The sequence below is a fragment of the Alligator mississippiensis genome, chromosome 5 (genome assembly GCF_030867095.1).
Source record: "Alligator mississippiensis isolate rAllMis1 chromosome 5, rAllMis1, whole genome shotgun sequence".
Taxonomy (NCBI): Eukaryota; Metazoa; Chordata; order Crocodylia; family Alligatoridae; genus Alligator; species Alligator mississippiensis.
In genome coordinates, this window is record NC_081828.1 from 1,636,350 (window position 1) to 1,652,552 (window position 16,203).

The 16,203-nt window shown below is 49.1% G+C and overlaps 1 protein-coding gene across 1 annotated transcript in view; it reads right to left on the reverse strand.

Annotated features, from left to right (window-relative positions):
- ERI3 (ERI1 exoribonuclease family member 3) overlaps positions 1-14,530 on the reverse strand; it is a 148,596-nt gene extending 134,066 nt beyond the window's left edge. The window contains 3 exon segments of the mRNA XM_059727727.1: positions 158-274; positions 14,264-14,484; positions 14,487-14,530. Of these exon segments, the coding sequence (XP_059583710.1) occupies positions 158-274; positions 14,264-14,484; positions 14,487-14,511 (363 nt within the window). The 5' untranslated portion in view covers positions 14,512-14,530.
- Positions 14,531-16,203: the final 1,673 nt, after the last annotated feature.

Genomic DNA, 16,203 nt, shown 5'->3' on the forward strand with positions numbered 1-16,203 from the left:
ATTATTACCTATACTATTAACAGCGGTAGCAGCAGCAGGTTGGAGGGACAACCTGCATTCGCCTTGCCCTTCGCAGAGATAACCCTGCCTGCATCTGTGAGGCTGTTTTGGGGTGAGAGCGCGTCTCACGGTGCACGGTGCATGCTTGGGGCTTTACCTCTGTGCAGAAGGGCGTGAGCTGAGGGTGCACCACGGGCTGCACGTACATGTGGAAGGTGGACTCGATCTCCATCGTCCTGCCATTGAGCTTCAGGATGGGGAACTCGATGATTTCCTGGAGAAAGCAAAGAAGCACATCCTGCTATAGAGAGACAACAGGTAGGAAGACCCCGGAAAGCAAACAGCCCTCCCCCTTTCATGGTGAGGGCCCAGAAAGGACAGAGGCAGGTCCAACCTGCACAACTGCAGCAGCTGAACCAGTTAACCAACCTCACTCTTAGCAAGGACAGTGGGTTTGCTGCCGCTTGCAGTACCTGTCCCCACTCAGGGGCTGCATGCATGTGGCTTCCTGGTACCACCTTTTTGGTTGTTGGGGGCTGCAGCAACCCCCAATTTTCCTAGCACAAGCCAGGTCAGCCTCACACGCACACACAGGAGCAGAGAGATGCATACACAAAGCAGATGTACCCCCACTCAGCAAACACCCGAGAGGATGCATTTCTTCCAGAGACCAACTCCATCATCTCTCCCATCTTCCTGGAAGGATACGGGATATTGGACAACTCGGGGCCTCGCTGCAGCCTCGAGGCTATTGCCTAGAGCACCGGCTGCTGGGAGAAGCAGGATGCGCAGCTGCAAGGCAGCCCGGGTTCCCTAGCCACTCTTCCCATGCACCGCTGCGCTGTGCCGCGCCGCACCACAGTGGAAGTTCCCCCACGCGCGCCACCCAGCCGCAACAGGGCGAGTGCTGCTTTATTCTCGCTGCTCAATTTATGCTGCGAAGGAAATAAAAACGTTCTTCATCGGAAGAGCGTTCAATTGCATGAATAATCAGCGATCAAAAATTTACATGGACCTGTTAATAAAAAGTTTAAACAAAGCCAGTTAGGATGGATTCCTCAATTACTAAAAAATATACATGGAATTAAAAGAACCGACCACTGAATAAAAGCGATAAAATCCTTTGTGTGCGCCCCCCTCCTCCTCCCCTCCCCGCCCTCTCAGCGTAATGTAAGAGGAGAAGTGACAATTTGTTTGGTGTCTTTAAAGAATAATTTGTCTATGTTATTTAATAGAGATGCATGGCACCAGGGTTCTGGAGTGTAAATGAGCCTGCTGAGTGATATCCACGCAACAAGCCTCTCAAATCACTTCTGGAGAGAGGGAGAGGGAGAGAGAATCAAAAAAAATATTGCTTTTTAATATTCAAAAACAGTTTGCAAAATTTAATCAAAGCAGAGCAAAAGCTAACATTTTTACCACTTTGACATTTTTATTAGCGCTTTCATAAATTTTTAAAACATGAATGGAATTAGTTTAACAACAACAACAAAAAAACTGCCTGAAAACATCTGGAAGAGACAAATAAGAAATAATAAAATAAATAAATAAATAAATAAGCAGCAACTCTTGGCGAGCAGAATTAGCATGTGGAAAACGCAGGCGCTGCAGAGGAGCTGCCGCAGCTCCCCGGCCCTGCCCGCAACCCCCCGACCCAACGAGCGTGAGGTCATACCTACGAGGCGATGACATCACCGCACGCTGGCAGCCAAAGGGAAGGTGAGAAGACGGGCAGGTGAACGGAAACAACCAATAATGTAAATAACCGGAGGGAAGGCAAGGATGCCAGCGCACGTCAGGGACGCGAAGGCAGTGAGAGCGGATAAAGGACCGGAGCGGGGTCGGCCGCGTGGCAGGAAAGCACGGCAAGTCAACAGAAAAAAGGGCCACCAAGCACTTCAAGGGACGGGAGCGCGGAGAGTAACCGTGACCCCCCAGCATCACCTCTGCCCCCCAGCACACGCCAGGGTTTGAAGTGCCTCGTTTCTCAGCCCGACTGCTGCACACGGGCTGGTTTCACCAATGAAGCTCTCCCGTTTTAGGGTCGGGGAGGATAAGGGCTGGGGTATCCCCGCTCCCCTTCTAAACGGGCAGCGGGGAAAGCTGTTCAAGCATAGCAAGAAGCTTGCCCACAAGCGAGATTTAATCTTGGGGTAAAGTTGAATGGAAACCCCCCGAATTACCAGAAAGGGAGCAGGCAGTCCTGGCTGGAAACAGCCTTTGCTTCTGAGGTAGCCAACAGTGACCCCTTTCCTCCCTGCCATGCTTGTTACCCGAAGCCCTGAGCCCTTCCAATGCCCCCCTGCTCCGACGTCCTCAACAAGGGCCACTCCTCGGAAGACGCAGGTCTGTACCGGGGCTAAAAGGGAACGCGTGCCTCTCCCCAAAGCAGTGCTACCTCTGCAGCCTGGAGATCACGGCACTGCCGGCAAGTCCCAAGGGAACGAGAAGGATGTGACAGACCCCCGGGGCCATCACCAGGCCAGTGGTGAAGAGGGGTCGACACTGAGCCCTGCCTGCTGATGGGATACACAAAGGTGTCATTTGCCTTCCAGAACCAGAGGCAAAAAAAGGCACTTTCAGGAGGGTCAGATTAAAGCGGACAGAGGGAATAAAAACCTGGAACATTTAACGATACTGAGAATTATTGCTGGTCCGTGAAAAGTATATGACCAGAGAGGGGGAAAAAAAAACACAACCTGACCGACAACTAGGATGTCCTGGGAGAAGGAACGACAGCTTTTTTTTGGCTTATTTGGTCAGTGGTTCAAGCAAGTAGCGAGGCTGTTTATCCGAATGCTCCCTGTAGCCGAGATTTTTCCAGTCTCTGGCAATGTTTGCTCCACTGGTATCTAAGGCAACAGATACCAGCCCCATGAAATCAGTCCCGCTCCTCACTAACGATGTTAGCCAGTCCTGCAATGAAATTTAACCTGTGACACTGCTGTACTTTTCATTTAAACTTTCATTTGGAGAGAAGCAGTGTTTGGAGACCCCGCAGTTTGTCCTGCTAATAAAGACAAGTGTTGGGACCTTTAAAGGTGCCATTCATCTTTCGCCTTTATTAAATTCAATTTTCTTAAGCCCATGATACATCATGAAATTAAGAGTTGACATTCCTGTGGAAACAAAAATATCTATCAAACATAAATAGGAGGGGGGGGAAAAAGGCCTCTATTACCCAGAATTTATGGCTCAAAGCTGATCTGTTTCCACTTTTTTTCTGTGTTTTTTTTTTACAAGCATATGGTTTGTTTTAGGTATCCAAAATGTTATTACAGATCTAGAATTTCATTAGTAATTATGAAATGGGGAGCACTTGGACGCACACCCCCCCCCCTCGACTCCCTGCAGCTCAGGAAAGCAGCCGGACACACGCACGTTCTCCTGGCCAGCCGATCTGGACAATTTCTATGCTCTCAGGCACCTTTTGGAGGCAAAACCAGTTGAAATGATAGTCATCGTTCACCAGCCGTAGGAAGCCCTACATACGTCCACCTCTGCTGCTGCCCAGGGGCTACCATAGCTTCATCCCGTGGCCGGTGTCCCCTACCTCCACAAAGCCAAGCGATCACTCTCTCCTGGCTTTCCTACAGCACAAGGCAAGTTGTGAAAGAGCTGAAATAAGATGAGGGCTGTATTCGGAGACTGCAACTAGCCACAGACTACCGAGAATATGGACACGGCTGCAGCGCAGGCAATTCCACTCCTGTGCATGGCAACGACATATGTTGTTCAGCAGCGCAGCCTAACTCGAAGGGAAATCTCGGATTCAAATTGCTGGTGATAAATAAGCAGCGTTTTATTTTCCTCTCTATTGTCAGGAAGAGTTGAACACGTTTTGCATTGACAAAACCCTGCACGCCGCTCCCAAAAACCCACCCGGGCATTTGCATTTATATTGTGGGAACGCGGAGCTTCTAAAATCAATTTTAACACATCTCAAAAGAGGTTACATTTCTCCCCCAGCTGAGTTAATATATAAATGGGGGGGAGTTAAACCGATAAAAACCTGTTACCGAGCTGGCTTGCTTTAAAAAGGGCCTCAAGCCTGCAGTACTTGAAGCATGGCAGCCCGCTCAGAGCTCCTGCTTTCCAAGCTGCCCCAAAAGAGAGAGAGAGAGACCTCATCCACACCTTCTGCGGGTCCCAGGACAGTGCTCTTAGGAACAGCTGGGAGGCTGCAGGACAAGGGCTGGTGCAAAGGACCTCCTTTTCTGAAGGATTAGAAAAAATCATGTGAATTCAGTGCTATAAGCCCAGCCTTCTCCTGCCCCACCCTCCCCAGTGAAAACCTCCCTTTACAACACCAAGCCGAAGACACAGGAAAAGGGGGAAACCGGGAATTGGTGGTTTTAGTTTTCGCAGTGATAATAAAAACGAAAAAAGCCAGCTAAGCTCGCTCGCCGCCTGCCCGTAACAGCGAGATCCCTCGAGTTAAAAACAAAGCAGCCAAACTTATGCTGCTATCCACCGACCGCATTCTTGCAACTGTGGAAAGGACCGTGATTAGATTAAAAGATTAAAAACACATAGCGAGACTTTCCAGGCTTTGCAACCCCTTTGATCCAAATGTCTATGCAAGAAGTGGGCAGGACGCACTCAAACCCATATTTATTTATTTGCGGCAGATGCAATTGCCCATTCACTTTAAAAACTATCATTGAAAACAATTTATTCCCCCCCGCCCTTGAAGAAGTTTAATAAATACAACGGATAAAAGATGTCAGGAAAAATCAGAGCCGACTGCTCAGAAGGCAATAAACACAAGCGGCCGCCTCGGAGAGAAAGGGATTTTTCTGATAACAGAAAAGACACAACTTTCACCAAAAGGCAGCTTTACACCTTCAAAAGGCAAAGGGGGAGGGGGGGGCACGCTGGGTCTCCACCGAGGGAATGCAGGCTCAAACAGCAGCTCATTTCGGCCTGGGTTTTTCCCCCCCTCCTTTTAAAGAAAAAAAGTGGCTTTCTGCACCAGGAGATTATTTCTTAAACAAACACTCGTGTTTTTGATTTACACCACTGGCTGCTCCTAAATAATTTATGGCGGGTTAAATTTATTGCACAGCCCTGGCCGGCTGCAAATTCGAATTGCCAAATAATTAGATTTTAGGGCAATGCTTATAAATTATCCGCCGATTTGTCCGGACTTGTTTGTCAGTTGCTTTGTGCTTCGGGTCATCTTTGGCATTTCGCTGTTTGTGTTTTAATTGCTGATTTACACTTTGACAGATGAGAGTTGATGCCTCCAAGTTTCGGAAGAGAGGGGGAGGGAGGAGGAAAGAGAGGGGGAAGAATCGGAGCTTTTAAAAGCTTTGTTTTTCCCTTTTTTCCAAGGCAATTAAAATAGCAAAGGGGCTGCACGCGGACAGTGCTAGCCCGGCCGACTTGCCTTATTTCCCCTTTTAATTATTATTTTAACTAAAGCTGCTTCCGAGCTGAGCGGTCCTGCCCTATCCCCCAGGGCACTAGGAAAGGTGACCTCATCGGCCTTCTCCCCAGCTCCTAATTCCTATAAAACGGACCAAAACGAGCCCCAGAAAGACCGCCTGAGCTGGCAGGGAAGGGAATGCAGCACGGGCCCGTGAACTTTCTGAAGGGCGCCTCACTAGCGTGCATATGCGCAGAGGACCACAGCACGCCCCACCGGAGATGCTACCCTGTGTATTATTAGTCACCCTGTTAAACAGCCCTGTGGGGCAGCGGCTAGCACCAAATTACTTCTGCCGGGGCTACCTGGAAGACACCACGCACAGGGATTTGCCAATTATGTTAATTTAAACACATCTCCTACCCAGGGAAAAGGGCAGAGGAGACTAGACGCAGGTTGAGGAAGCACGAGGCTCTCTGGAGAGCGTCAGAAAACAAAAGGGAGCGGGGGAAATAGCACAGGGGAAGGGCCTGGGGAGGAAGATGGTCTATCCGTGACCAGATCGCAGAATACCAGGTTGTGCCTTTAGGACCCAGCCCTCACCTAGCCTAGGCCCCCGGCCACGGTGACCCAGGCCCCCGGCCCCAGCCACTGTTTTTAAAAGACAACGTTTAGGCTCCTTTGTTTTTCTGGTTTCTGAGCCTTGGGATCCCACACGAGTCTCATTTCCAGGTTTTTCCCCAAGGATGGGAACTAAATTTTCCTTAAGTGAAAGAAGAGCCTTACCTACATGCATGCTTCCAGGAGCTTGGGCACTGAGACAGACACATTTGGAGCAACCTGCTTTCAAAATCCCCATTTAAAACAACAGCCGAGGGCAGGGGAGGAAGAGGAGAGAGTGGATAGCCCAACCCTGGTAAAGATAAGAACTGGGTACCCAAATCCCCTGGCTGGTTGTAAAAACCCAGCTGAAGGCTCCCACGTTGCTCTCTGCAGACACAAGGAACAGCGAGAACCAGGTCTCGCACCCAGGCAGCACCTGGTTCACTTCCCTTTCTTTTCTCACCAGCTGGTCTCTGCCCATCCTACCTGGAGATTTTATATATTTATTATTATTTTTTTTTTTTTTTAAACAAAAACCCCTGTCTGTCCCCTGCCTCCACTTCTTGAGCCCTCCCTCCTTCTGCGCTCCCTGCCCCAACCAGAGTAACACAGATCCTCCCCCCACCTACAAAATGCAGAAATGTGGACACCAGCCACCTCCGCCGACTTCTCCAAAAGGTGCCCACGACTGCGCAGTCGCACGCAACTGCAGTTTCAGCTCGGGGCTGATAACTCCGCCGTCTGAACCAGGCTGGAGGGGCCCAAAGGCCTGGTGCCCTGCTAGGATCCTGCACCTGTGGGCATCCCTGCAGCAGCCTCTCCTTGGGTTCCCAAACATTGCCTCCTTCTTGCAGAAGACAGCAAGGACACAGCGTCCTTAGCAAAGCGAGAAGCCAGTGCTCTCCCTAAAGCTCCCCTCCTTCCCATGTGGGATCCACACCCATTAGAAACGAGCCCTTTCCCTCCTAAGAGCCGTCGCTTCATTAAAAAGGACGCATGCGGGCAGCGAACAAAGCCTGGTGCGCCAATGGCTGGGCTGTTCTGGTGCATCCTTTCCTTAACACGCACAACCCAGACAGAGGAAGGGACATCTGCCCCGCATCTCGCCGCTCTTCCAGAACACAACGAGGTGCTCCTCTCCCTCTGACGGAGTCTGAAACCCCAGCGGGGGCTTTCCTGGTCAGGGATCATATGCACCTGCTCACAAGTCTCCCACTGCTTTACAGTCCGGTGTTCCTGGGCCATTACACCAGGTAGAGGAAAGAGCCAACATCACAAGGGCTGGTGAAACATCTGGGAGGAGCAGAAGGGCATGCCTGCGTGCACGTACAAACTCTATCCCTTGGCCACAGCATGCTTCTGCCTGGCAGACGGGGCCTAATAGAGTAAATGAAAAACTGCTAACAACCAAAGCAGGCGCTGCTGAAGAAGGCGCGAGGATGCCAGGTGCTCTGGGCTGGGGAAAGGGGGGAGTGGAAAATCTTCACCCCAGGCAGATTTGCCCTGGATTTAAAGGAACAACTTTGCACCGCACAAGACCTTCATCCAAAGACCACGAGACCCTGCATCCCATGGCAATAACAGGCTAGGGAGGAGGAAAAAAAAGAAGAGGCCTCAACTGAGACCTGCAAGCGGACAAGAATGAACACCCAAGGAAACGGGCCGCTGAGCCAACATCCCCATTTCACAGCGGGCAAAGCAGAGGCCCAGACTGGTTGCGTAGCTGTGCTACGCTCAGAGCCACGCTTCGACCCAAGAGCTCTGTGCTCCAGTCCTGCTTTCAAAGCGCTGCCCCATGCCTGCCCGGGGGATCTGGGCAGGGCAGAAGGCAGGCTCGGACACACAGCTTGGAAAGTTGCTAACGCCTGGGTATTTACTCTTTCATGCTTGGTCCCTGTCCCAGAGCGTGCTTTCCGGAGAGTCTGAAGAAATGCCATGCTGTTATTTCCGAGTCAGACATTTCTTCCCCTCTGGGGTTGCTCTTCATGCTTTACTGATTGTTCAGATGCTCCTTGGTGGGAGCGGGGGGCAGGAGGGGGCCTCAGGTAACTTAAAATACCGTTTGGCTTCAAAGCATTGTACTGGAAAAGGACACAAGATGTCCTCAGCAGGGACTAATGGCCCACATCTTTAAAACATGTTTTTGAAATAAGTCCAGAAGAGCATGGGGGGGCCTGGGTCTGAACAGCTCCTGCACACGGAGATGTGAACACGACTGGAGTCTCAAGGCGATGCCACACGGCACTGAAATATTATCTACTCCCTTCCCTTCAGAAAGGCACCGGGTTGCCAACACTGCAGTGGCACGAGTTATTCTCACAACGGTCAGAGGAGGAGATCAGCACAACAGGGCCACGTGTTCTCCAACTACCACAGATCTTTTCTCCCCAAGGCAACCGCAGCTCAACTCTTTTCCGCTGTAAGCACCGAGTCCTCTTACTTTGCGACCCCTCCCCAGGTTCGTGTTTTTGAGCGCTCTGCCTCTAGCTGCACATCGGGCAAGTGAGCAAGCGCATGCTGCAAGGTGCAACCCACAGATCTCCATCAGCTGGAGGCAAAGGGGCAGCATGACCTATTGCTTTCCCGGGATGATCTTACCAGGCTGCCAAAAAACAACTGGGAACTACGCAGGCTGGAATCCAGTCAGCACATGGGAAGGTGATCACCTGGGCGCCTCCTAAGCTGGGCTTGTTGCTATGATAATGCCAGGTTTATATACAGTACTTAAAGAAGAAATGGTTTTGAACGTTTTCATGCATCCGATGCCCCTGCCCGGTGGTCTAGCGGTTGTGCTCGGCAGGGGACCCAGGCTTGATTCCTGCTCACGCTATCTAGCTGCTTGGGCTACAAATAAATACAGCTAATTCCCTACCCTGCAGCCATAACACCCCGCGTCAGATCATATGGGTCACAGCAAGGTTGTGCCTAGTTATTACAGGAACAGGGGAAGCCTCCAAGGTAAAACGACTGCCACGGAGAAAGCATCTTGTGTGCGCCAGACTGCAGCTGCCCTTCCGTACCCTGCAAAACCAGTTCTCAAACTCGGGTTGCATTTCTCCCGTCTCTTCCAATTTATTTTCCTTTCTTAAGGAGAAGGCCATTCTATGCCACTGACCACATTAAGGTCTCAGCTCTGAGACTGCAGCTGAGAAGGTTACCGTAGGATTGCAAGGGAGACGCATGCTATATGGAAAGCTCAGCCCAAGGGACCTGCATCGTTCCTGCGATGTTGGATGCATCTCTGCAGCATTTTGCATTCTAGCTACACACGTGCCCAAAGCAGAGTATGTAAGGGTTCAGAAGAAGTGGTGATGGGGCCCTGAAGCTTTGTTTTCTTAAAAGGATTCTTACAAAATCTTTAGGGTAAAAAAGAAAACAAGTAAAACCTTTTTAACATGAACTATCCCCTGCTGTTCTGGAAACTCAAAAAGGCTGAGAACAAAAGACGGGAAAGCAAGTCTAGTTTCGTTAAACAAAGTGCACAAAGTAAACTGTGCGGTTGGTGAAAAGAGATGATCGATGCATGGGTTTTCCTCTCCTTCCATAACAAAGACAAAGCCTCCGAGCGACTGCGTCGCATGCATCTTTAAGAGCATTCCTGTAGTAACACCAAGGGAATAAGATGAACTGGAAACTCTTTGTTTAAACTACACGTGTAACCTAAGTTGCACGGCGATAGGTAAAGCGATATGAATACCCCATTGGAGCAAAACTGCGCAAAGGCAGTTTTAAAAAGTCTCCCCATGAAACAAGCCCAAACTCCTTGACTTTTGAGCAATTAAAAAATCTTCCTGAATGCAGGCAGCACAGCAGCCATTGATAAAAACAGGCTGAAGAGAAAGCTTGCTGTGCGGAGAAGCGTAGTAGAGTAGGGGCCAATGAAACCTCTTTCCATCTGCATTTGATCAGGATTGCCGGCGTTGCAGAGGCTCCCAATTGAGCGTACTCCGTTTCTAGCCTCTGGCTAGGATTACTGCAACAGACTGCACGGAGCTCCTCCACGAGTACTTGGAAGCTACTCAGCTGCGTGTCTACCCGACGGGCTCCACAACAGGGGTGCGCCGTGCTTAGAGGACTCTCCCCAGCCAGCCCGGACTTCCAGGGCACAATCCATGCTGGTGCATCCAACTTAAAAAGCTTTGTGTGGTTTGGGTGCGAATAACCCAGGGCTTCCGAACCCCCGGTTCCCACTGCAGTAACAGAGGGCGACGGGGGCTGCACATTTGCTCACCATCCCTAGCAGAAGAGCTGGATATTGTTAACGAGGAGGCAACCGCTCTGGAATTGGCTTGCCTGCCAAACTGACAAAGCCAGTCTCTGTTGACCTTCAGGGCACTGTGTAAAGCTGATCTTTTTCTCAGGCCTTCTCCTGAGGGAGCGGTTGTGTGGAATGAGGTTTTCATCCTGGGCCGAGGTGGAAGAAATCCAAGTCTGACATTCAACATGGATTGATTTAAATCAAACCAATTTTAATCATGATTTAAATGAGCAAGCAGGAAACTTTGATCCAAATCAATTTTCACCTTGTTTTTCATTTGCACTTTTTATTTTAACAAAAGGAAGAAAATCATCGTTTGGGGATACAATTCGGTGGTACTTTTTGCTAATGAGAAATGTGTATATATACAGTCTGTCTTCATGTGAGTAATTATTTAGCTTAATGTGTACCATTTACACAAAGCCCTAACTTTTACATATTTTAACGTTAGAAAGTAGTGAAGGACATTTCTTATTTGTTAAATTATTAATTTCTGACAAATGATTTGCAGCAGGCTGAATTTGGATGGAAACTAAAATTCAATTAAAAAGCCACTAGAACATTGTTTTAATTATATCAAAAGATTTTAAAATGTTCCAAGAAGGAAATATTATCAAAATACGTTTTGCATTCAGAACGAGGCCACTTATTAAAGAAGGAAGAATTAACAACACTTAACTGGACTGAGTTAATTGGGTCTGGTTGCCACGTCCTTCAAGATTTTGGGACTAAGAGATCTCACCCTCTCATACCTCATTTTTATTTATAGACTGGACAGGGGAAATAAGTTATGCTGATTCTCACAATTCCTTATTGGTTCCTCAAGTTTGAATAAATTAGACCAGTGATTCCAAAACTACCCCAAAAGAGATAACACCATTGATGGGTGGGGTTGTGAAACCAATGGAAATTCAAGCGCAGAAATGGAGCTCACAACCAGAAGCAGGGTCACCGGTGCATCGGGGAAGCACTGATCTACCCACCGAAAAGAAGAAAATAGTGGCTGCTATTACAAAGAGCCAGCTGCGCAACTCCAACTCGGATCCCAGCTGATAAGCAAGTCACTCCCCCTTCAGCGACCTGACTTCTTCTGGTAAAGTTCAAAAGCAAACATACACAAACTTGACTATGGCTTTTCATTTAAAGTATTTTAATATATAATGGTAAATTTAGGCTTTACCATAAGGTATCATTTTAAATTTTATTTTTAAAAAGTGTGATGTTTACATCTTTTTATTGGTAAAGAGAAAAAATAATTGAATTTAAAAAAAATCATATTTTGGGGGGGATTTTTTTTTTTTTTGTTAAAAGGAAATCAGTGATTTTTTTCTGTCCACCCTGCTGACACCAAAGACAAGATACACTGAGAGAGAGATGATGTTGGTCGTGGTGGATTTCTCACAGAGTCACTGCAGGGACTGAAATCTCCAAGAAAGTGTCCAACACATGAGCCAAGGAAGAATAAGACCGAGAGATCTTCTGCTTACTGCACTCATATCCTCTTGTGTCTCTGAAGTGCCACACACAGCCCCACAACACACCTACATGTGGGAGAGCTACAAAAGGTTTGAGCCTGTAGGTATTTAGCAGGTAGGAAAGGAAGAAGAAAGGGAATAATGAAGTTAAAAAATAAAAGCAAGCTGTTAGGGGCCAGGAGGTCCACTGGAATCAATAGACAGACACTGAGTTTTAGAGAGCTGGCTGGTCAAAAGGCTCCAAGACACACTCTATATGCCCCTTTTCTGCTCATACTTCCCCATCTGGCTGCCAGTCTCTGCCTTAATACGGGAGTATGCAAAAAACAAAACACCACCCAGAAATATGCTCAAAAAAATCCACACATGGGCCTGCGCATGGAAAGTCAAGGGGTATTTCAGTGAGACTTGGTGCAGCTGCACATGCTGTAAAAACTCCAGCTGTAGCAAGCAGCCCGAGTGCCACTTTTCACGTCTACACCTTCTCCCTCTGCAAAGTGCTCTTCCTATTGAAGCCCCATTCCCAGGACCCCCACAACCCCACTCTACAGGTGAGAACACAGAGGCAGACAAGTTACATGATTTGCTCAAGAGGGTGCAAGAGGCAAAATTTTCACTGGGCTGTTCCTGGCTTCTAATCCTGTGCTCTGTCTACAACTCCAAAGTCGAGCTTTCTGTCTCGTACACCCTCCTGTAAGTACAACTCAGCTGACTGTTTCACGGGTAACATTCAAGGCATCTGGCTCATCAAGACCAACGGGCAGTCCAAACAGCCAACAGCAGCAAACAAGCACCGGCGTGTCAAGAACCAGAGGAGGCCGGAGCAGACCAAACAGGAAGATCCTACTCTTACAGGACCATCTTTCCGAGGACCCTCTCTTTAAGCTTTATTGGCTATGCCAATTCCAGTCTTTTCTTTAGTTTCCAAGCTAATTTGTTTCTGGGGAAGGACAGCACTGGCCACACAAGTCATGATGTCAGGAGGCCCGAGCATGGCTGACTAAAGAAACAAAAAACTGAAGAACATCCCCACCTTCAAGGTTCCACCTCGCCAGCAAGATATATAGCAGATCTGCACTAGCCCAGACCATTACTTTCCATGGCAAGGACTTGAGGACAAAGCTTCTTAAAACAGGAGTAATCATATTCCACTCATGCTCCCTTTTACTGCTAGCTGTAAACCAGCTCCACATGCATCATGGTTTTGCATCAAAATGTGCACAGACCAAGCCCATATCCAAAGGGACAAGGTAGAGCCAATTTACAGCTTTGACAGGTCCGTGCACCCGCCGCTGGGTGTGCGAGGAATATCCTGACATGGCACTTGGAGGGCAGTTAAGAACATGCAAAAGCCACAGCCCCTCCCGCAAAGGACCCACAGCACAGGAGGGAATTTTCCTTTAATTTTCAGGTGAAAAATGTTTTCACGGACACAAGGGACTGCCAGCCCCAAGTTGATCCAGGCATGGTACAGAAGGTGCTGGCTTGGCCCAACACTGACCTGTCCACCTCTCACGTCACATAGCCTGAGGCAAGATCCCAGTATAAACCATAATCACACGGGGAAACGGACCAGGTGCTGACAACAGCTCTCAGCAACAAGACCCCTCGTGAACACTCTCAGTTTGAGTGCAGAGGACACAAGCTGCCAGCGGCATCACAGGACTGGAGAGTCTCACCACTGATGGCCGAGGTCAGCATTGCACCTGCTCAAGGCATGACTCCTGCATCCAAAAATCTCGGTGCAGTTTTCAAACACCAGTTCTGTCCGCTCGCTATCAACCTGGTGACTCCTACATAGAAGTGAGGGGGAAACAGAAGAGCCCACATTGCTAATGGTGCAATAGTCCATGCCGGCTCTCCTCTCTTGGACAGAGCCCATGCAGGGGTCCAAATCATAGGCTAGTGTCAAGGGATGAGGAGCTGGAAGAAGCATTGAGAATGGCAACCAAACTCCCACCGTAGCCATAAGCTTCTCTTGCAAATGGCTCAAACACCACCTGACCTCACTGTTAAGACTCCACTGAGATAAGCCAGGGGAAGTTCACCTCGTCGAGGTGCTGCATTTAAAACCCTGCCGAGTCCATCAAGCACCACCGCGTTTATTCACATCCAGAGCACGTCCTTCACAACCTTACAGAAAAGGGTGTTTTTTTTCCCCTACAGACATGGGCAAAGCCATCTTGAGCACGCTAACAGCACAAGTTCCCAGCCAGGGCCAGCTCATTCCATCACCAACTCAGAGACTTGCTAAGCATTTGGAAACCTCAGAAAGGGAAAGCATTTTGGACAAACACATTTTCACTGCCTTGGTGGAGGCCAAGGTGCAGGGTTTTGTTCACACTTCCAGCACAGGCTCCAAGAGGCAGAAACACCTTCTGGGTTGCCCCTCAGAGACCACCTGAGTCTACAGGAGCTACTGCAGGACAGTGGTATGCACAGAACTGGGAAAGATGAGATGGACCTCAGAGCTCTCTGTGGGGACAGGGAGAGACATTTCTTCCCCAGGGTGGAGGCAGCAGCTTGCAGGGGAAGAATAAACGACTGGCTGGTTACCTGAGGATGAAGCTGTGGTTTATCACACGTGGCCTCAAAATCCAACACTAGAAAGTAGTGATATCTTTGTGGGGGGAAGGATGACATTGCTGCCATGGAAGCGCCGAAGCCGTGGGACGCCAGTTTCCTGCTTGTGGTGGAACCGGATTTCTTGAGAATGCCAACCGAGAGGAAGAAGAGCAGAAGTCTCAGCCTTGGATGTAAGCTTGGGGGGAACCGTCTGCTCCAGTATGGAAGAGGGCTATCATTGAACATCCAGAGGCATCTGAAACTTAAGAGAACAAGAAGCTGGTGTTACTAAACCACGCACACATAACCAGACTTCTGCTGCCACCTCTCCAACCCAACCCAGCGCCAAGAGGTGTTGCCTGGGCTCCCTGGTAGAGGGCTCCAAAATAACATAGCAACCCATGGTAGGTACGTTGGAGAGCATCTGAGAGATTGCCTAGAGTCGCAGAAAACTTGCAATGAACCTCTGTAACCAGCTCGAAATGAAGAGCCACGAGACAGTGGAGGTACTGCTCCACACAACAGACCACACATCCCCACAGGGAATCATCTTCACCCGGGTTAGAGAAAGCCACATAAACTACTTCAAGACGCAGGGAAGACGGGGATCCCAAGACCTGCCGATGCCTGTGGAAAGGCCTATAGTAGTGACACATATGCACAACTCCCAGTAATCCCCAGGTGATTCATACAATGAGACATGAACCCATCAAAATCAGCTCGACCCCAAAGAACCAGCAGCAGACACTGGCAGCTCCAAGAATAGAGACTTCCTCTGTGCCCCAGGAGGAGGGCTGTACCTTTTGCACTGGTTTAGTTTCTCAGTGCTTGAAGCTAAGCCTGGCCTCCCCTGGCAGGCACCCGGCATCTCCTGTGCCCATCGGAAAGCAGGAAGCACCCCAAGGTAGATGTGCCATGTAAATCCTAGCCTTGCTGCATAACAAAACCCACTCAAAAAAGAAAGAAAAAAAAAACCAAAACAAAACTGGAGGACGACCCGCCATGAGCAAAGCAGCTGTTTGCACAACAGGCAGCACTTGCTCTTTTGTACTCGCTAGTCCATCAGGTAAATAACGCACGTGCCAAAATACACACTTAATGAGGTAAATAATATGCCTTGAAGAACAGCTAAATCTGTATTTACCTGAGAGACCAGAGAAACTCGGACGGAGCAGATTAGGAGATAATTGCAGCTGAGCAGGTCGCGTGCCTCGGGTAAACACACATTTTGCAACCTTCTCTGGGAAGGGCGCTGGGTGGAGGAAAACCGCATGGGCATGCTGCAGACACTTGCCAAAGAAGCTGGGCATGTCAAACGGGCTCACTGCACACTACGTGGGACCAGCCGGCTGGCACCTCCCTGCTTTTGCACTTGGGGGGCAGAGGGACAAACACTAGATTAAAGCAACCTGGCAGGCAACAGGCGCCTGGAACGAAGCACCCAAGTTCCAAAAGCCAGAGCATGCTGCTGCCCTACAAGCCTAACATCATTTCAATCCCCGAGGTGCTCAGCAATACCCATCACTTTTCCATCTGCAGCTTTTATTGTCATTAATAAATGCATTACAGCCAAATAAGAGTTAGTTATCTTCACTGCTAACCTGTCCCAGATAACAGATATTTTAGGCATACGTGCTTTAAATCTTCAGAGCTGTCAGCTGCAGCTCTGAAGGTCTATCATGGCAGATAAAATATCTTGGAGTAAAGCAGCTAATCGTTGGCTGCAGTCTTTAGCCTACTGTGTAAAGGAAAACATGCAGCTGGGGGAAAGACAGAGGCTACACTCCTCCTCATGTCAAACACATCCAGTAAAGCGGACCGTTACCCACCTCTGCATCTCGAGATCAATATTTTGCTCGTGCCTTTTACCTGACAGATGAAGCTAAGAAGGGAGGAGAGACGCACACGGGGCGTTTCATGGACCCCCCTGA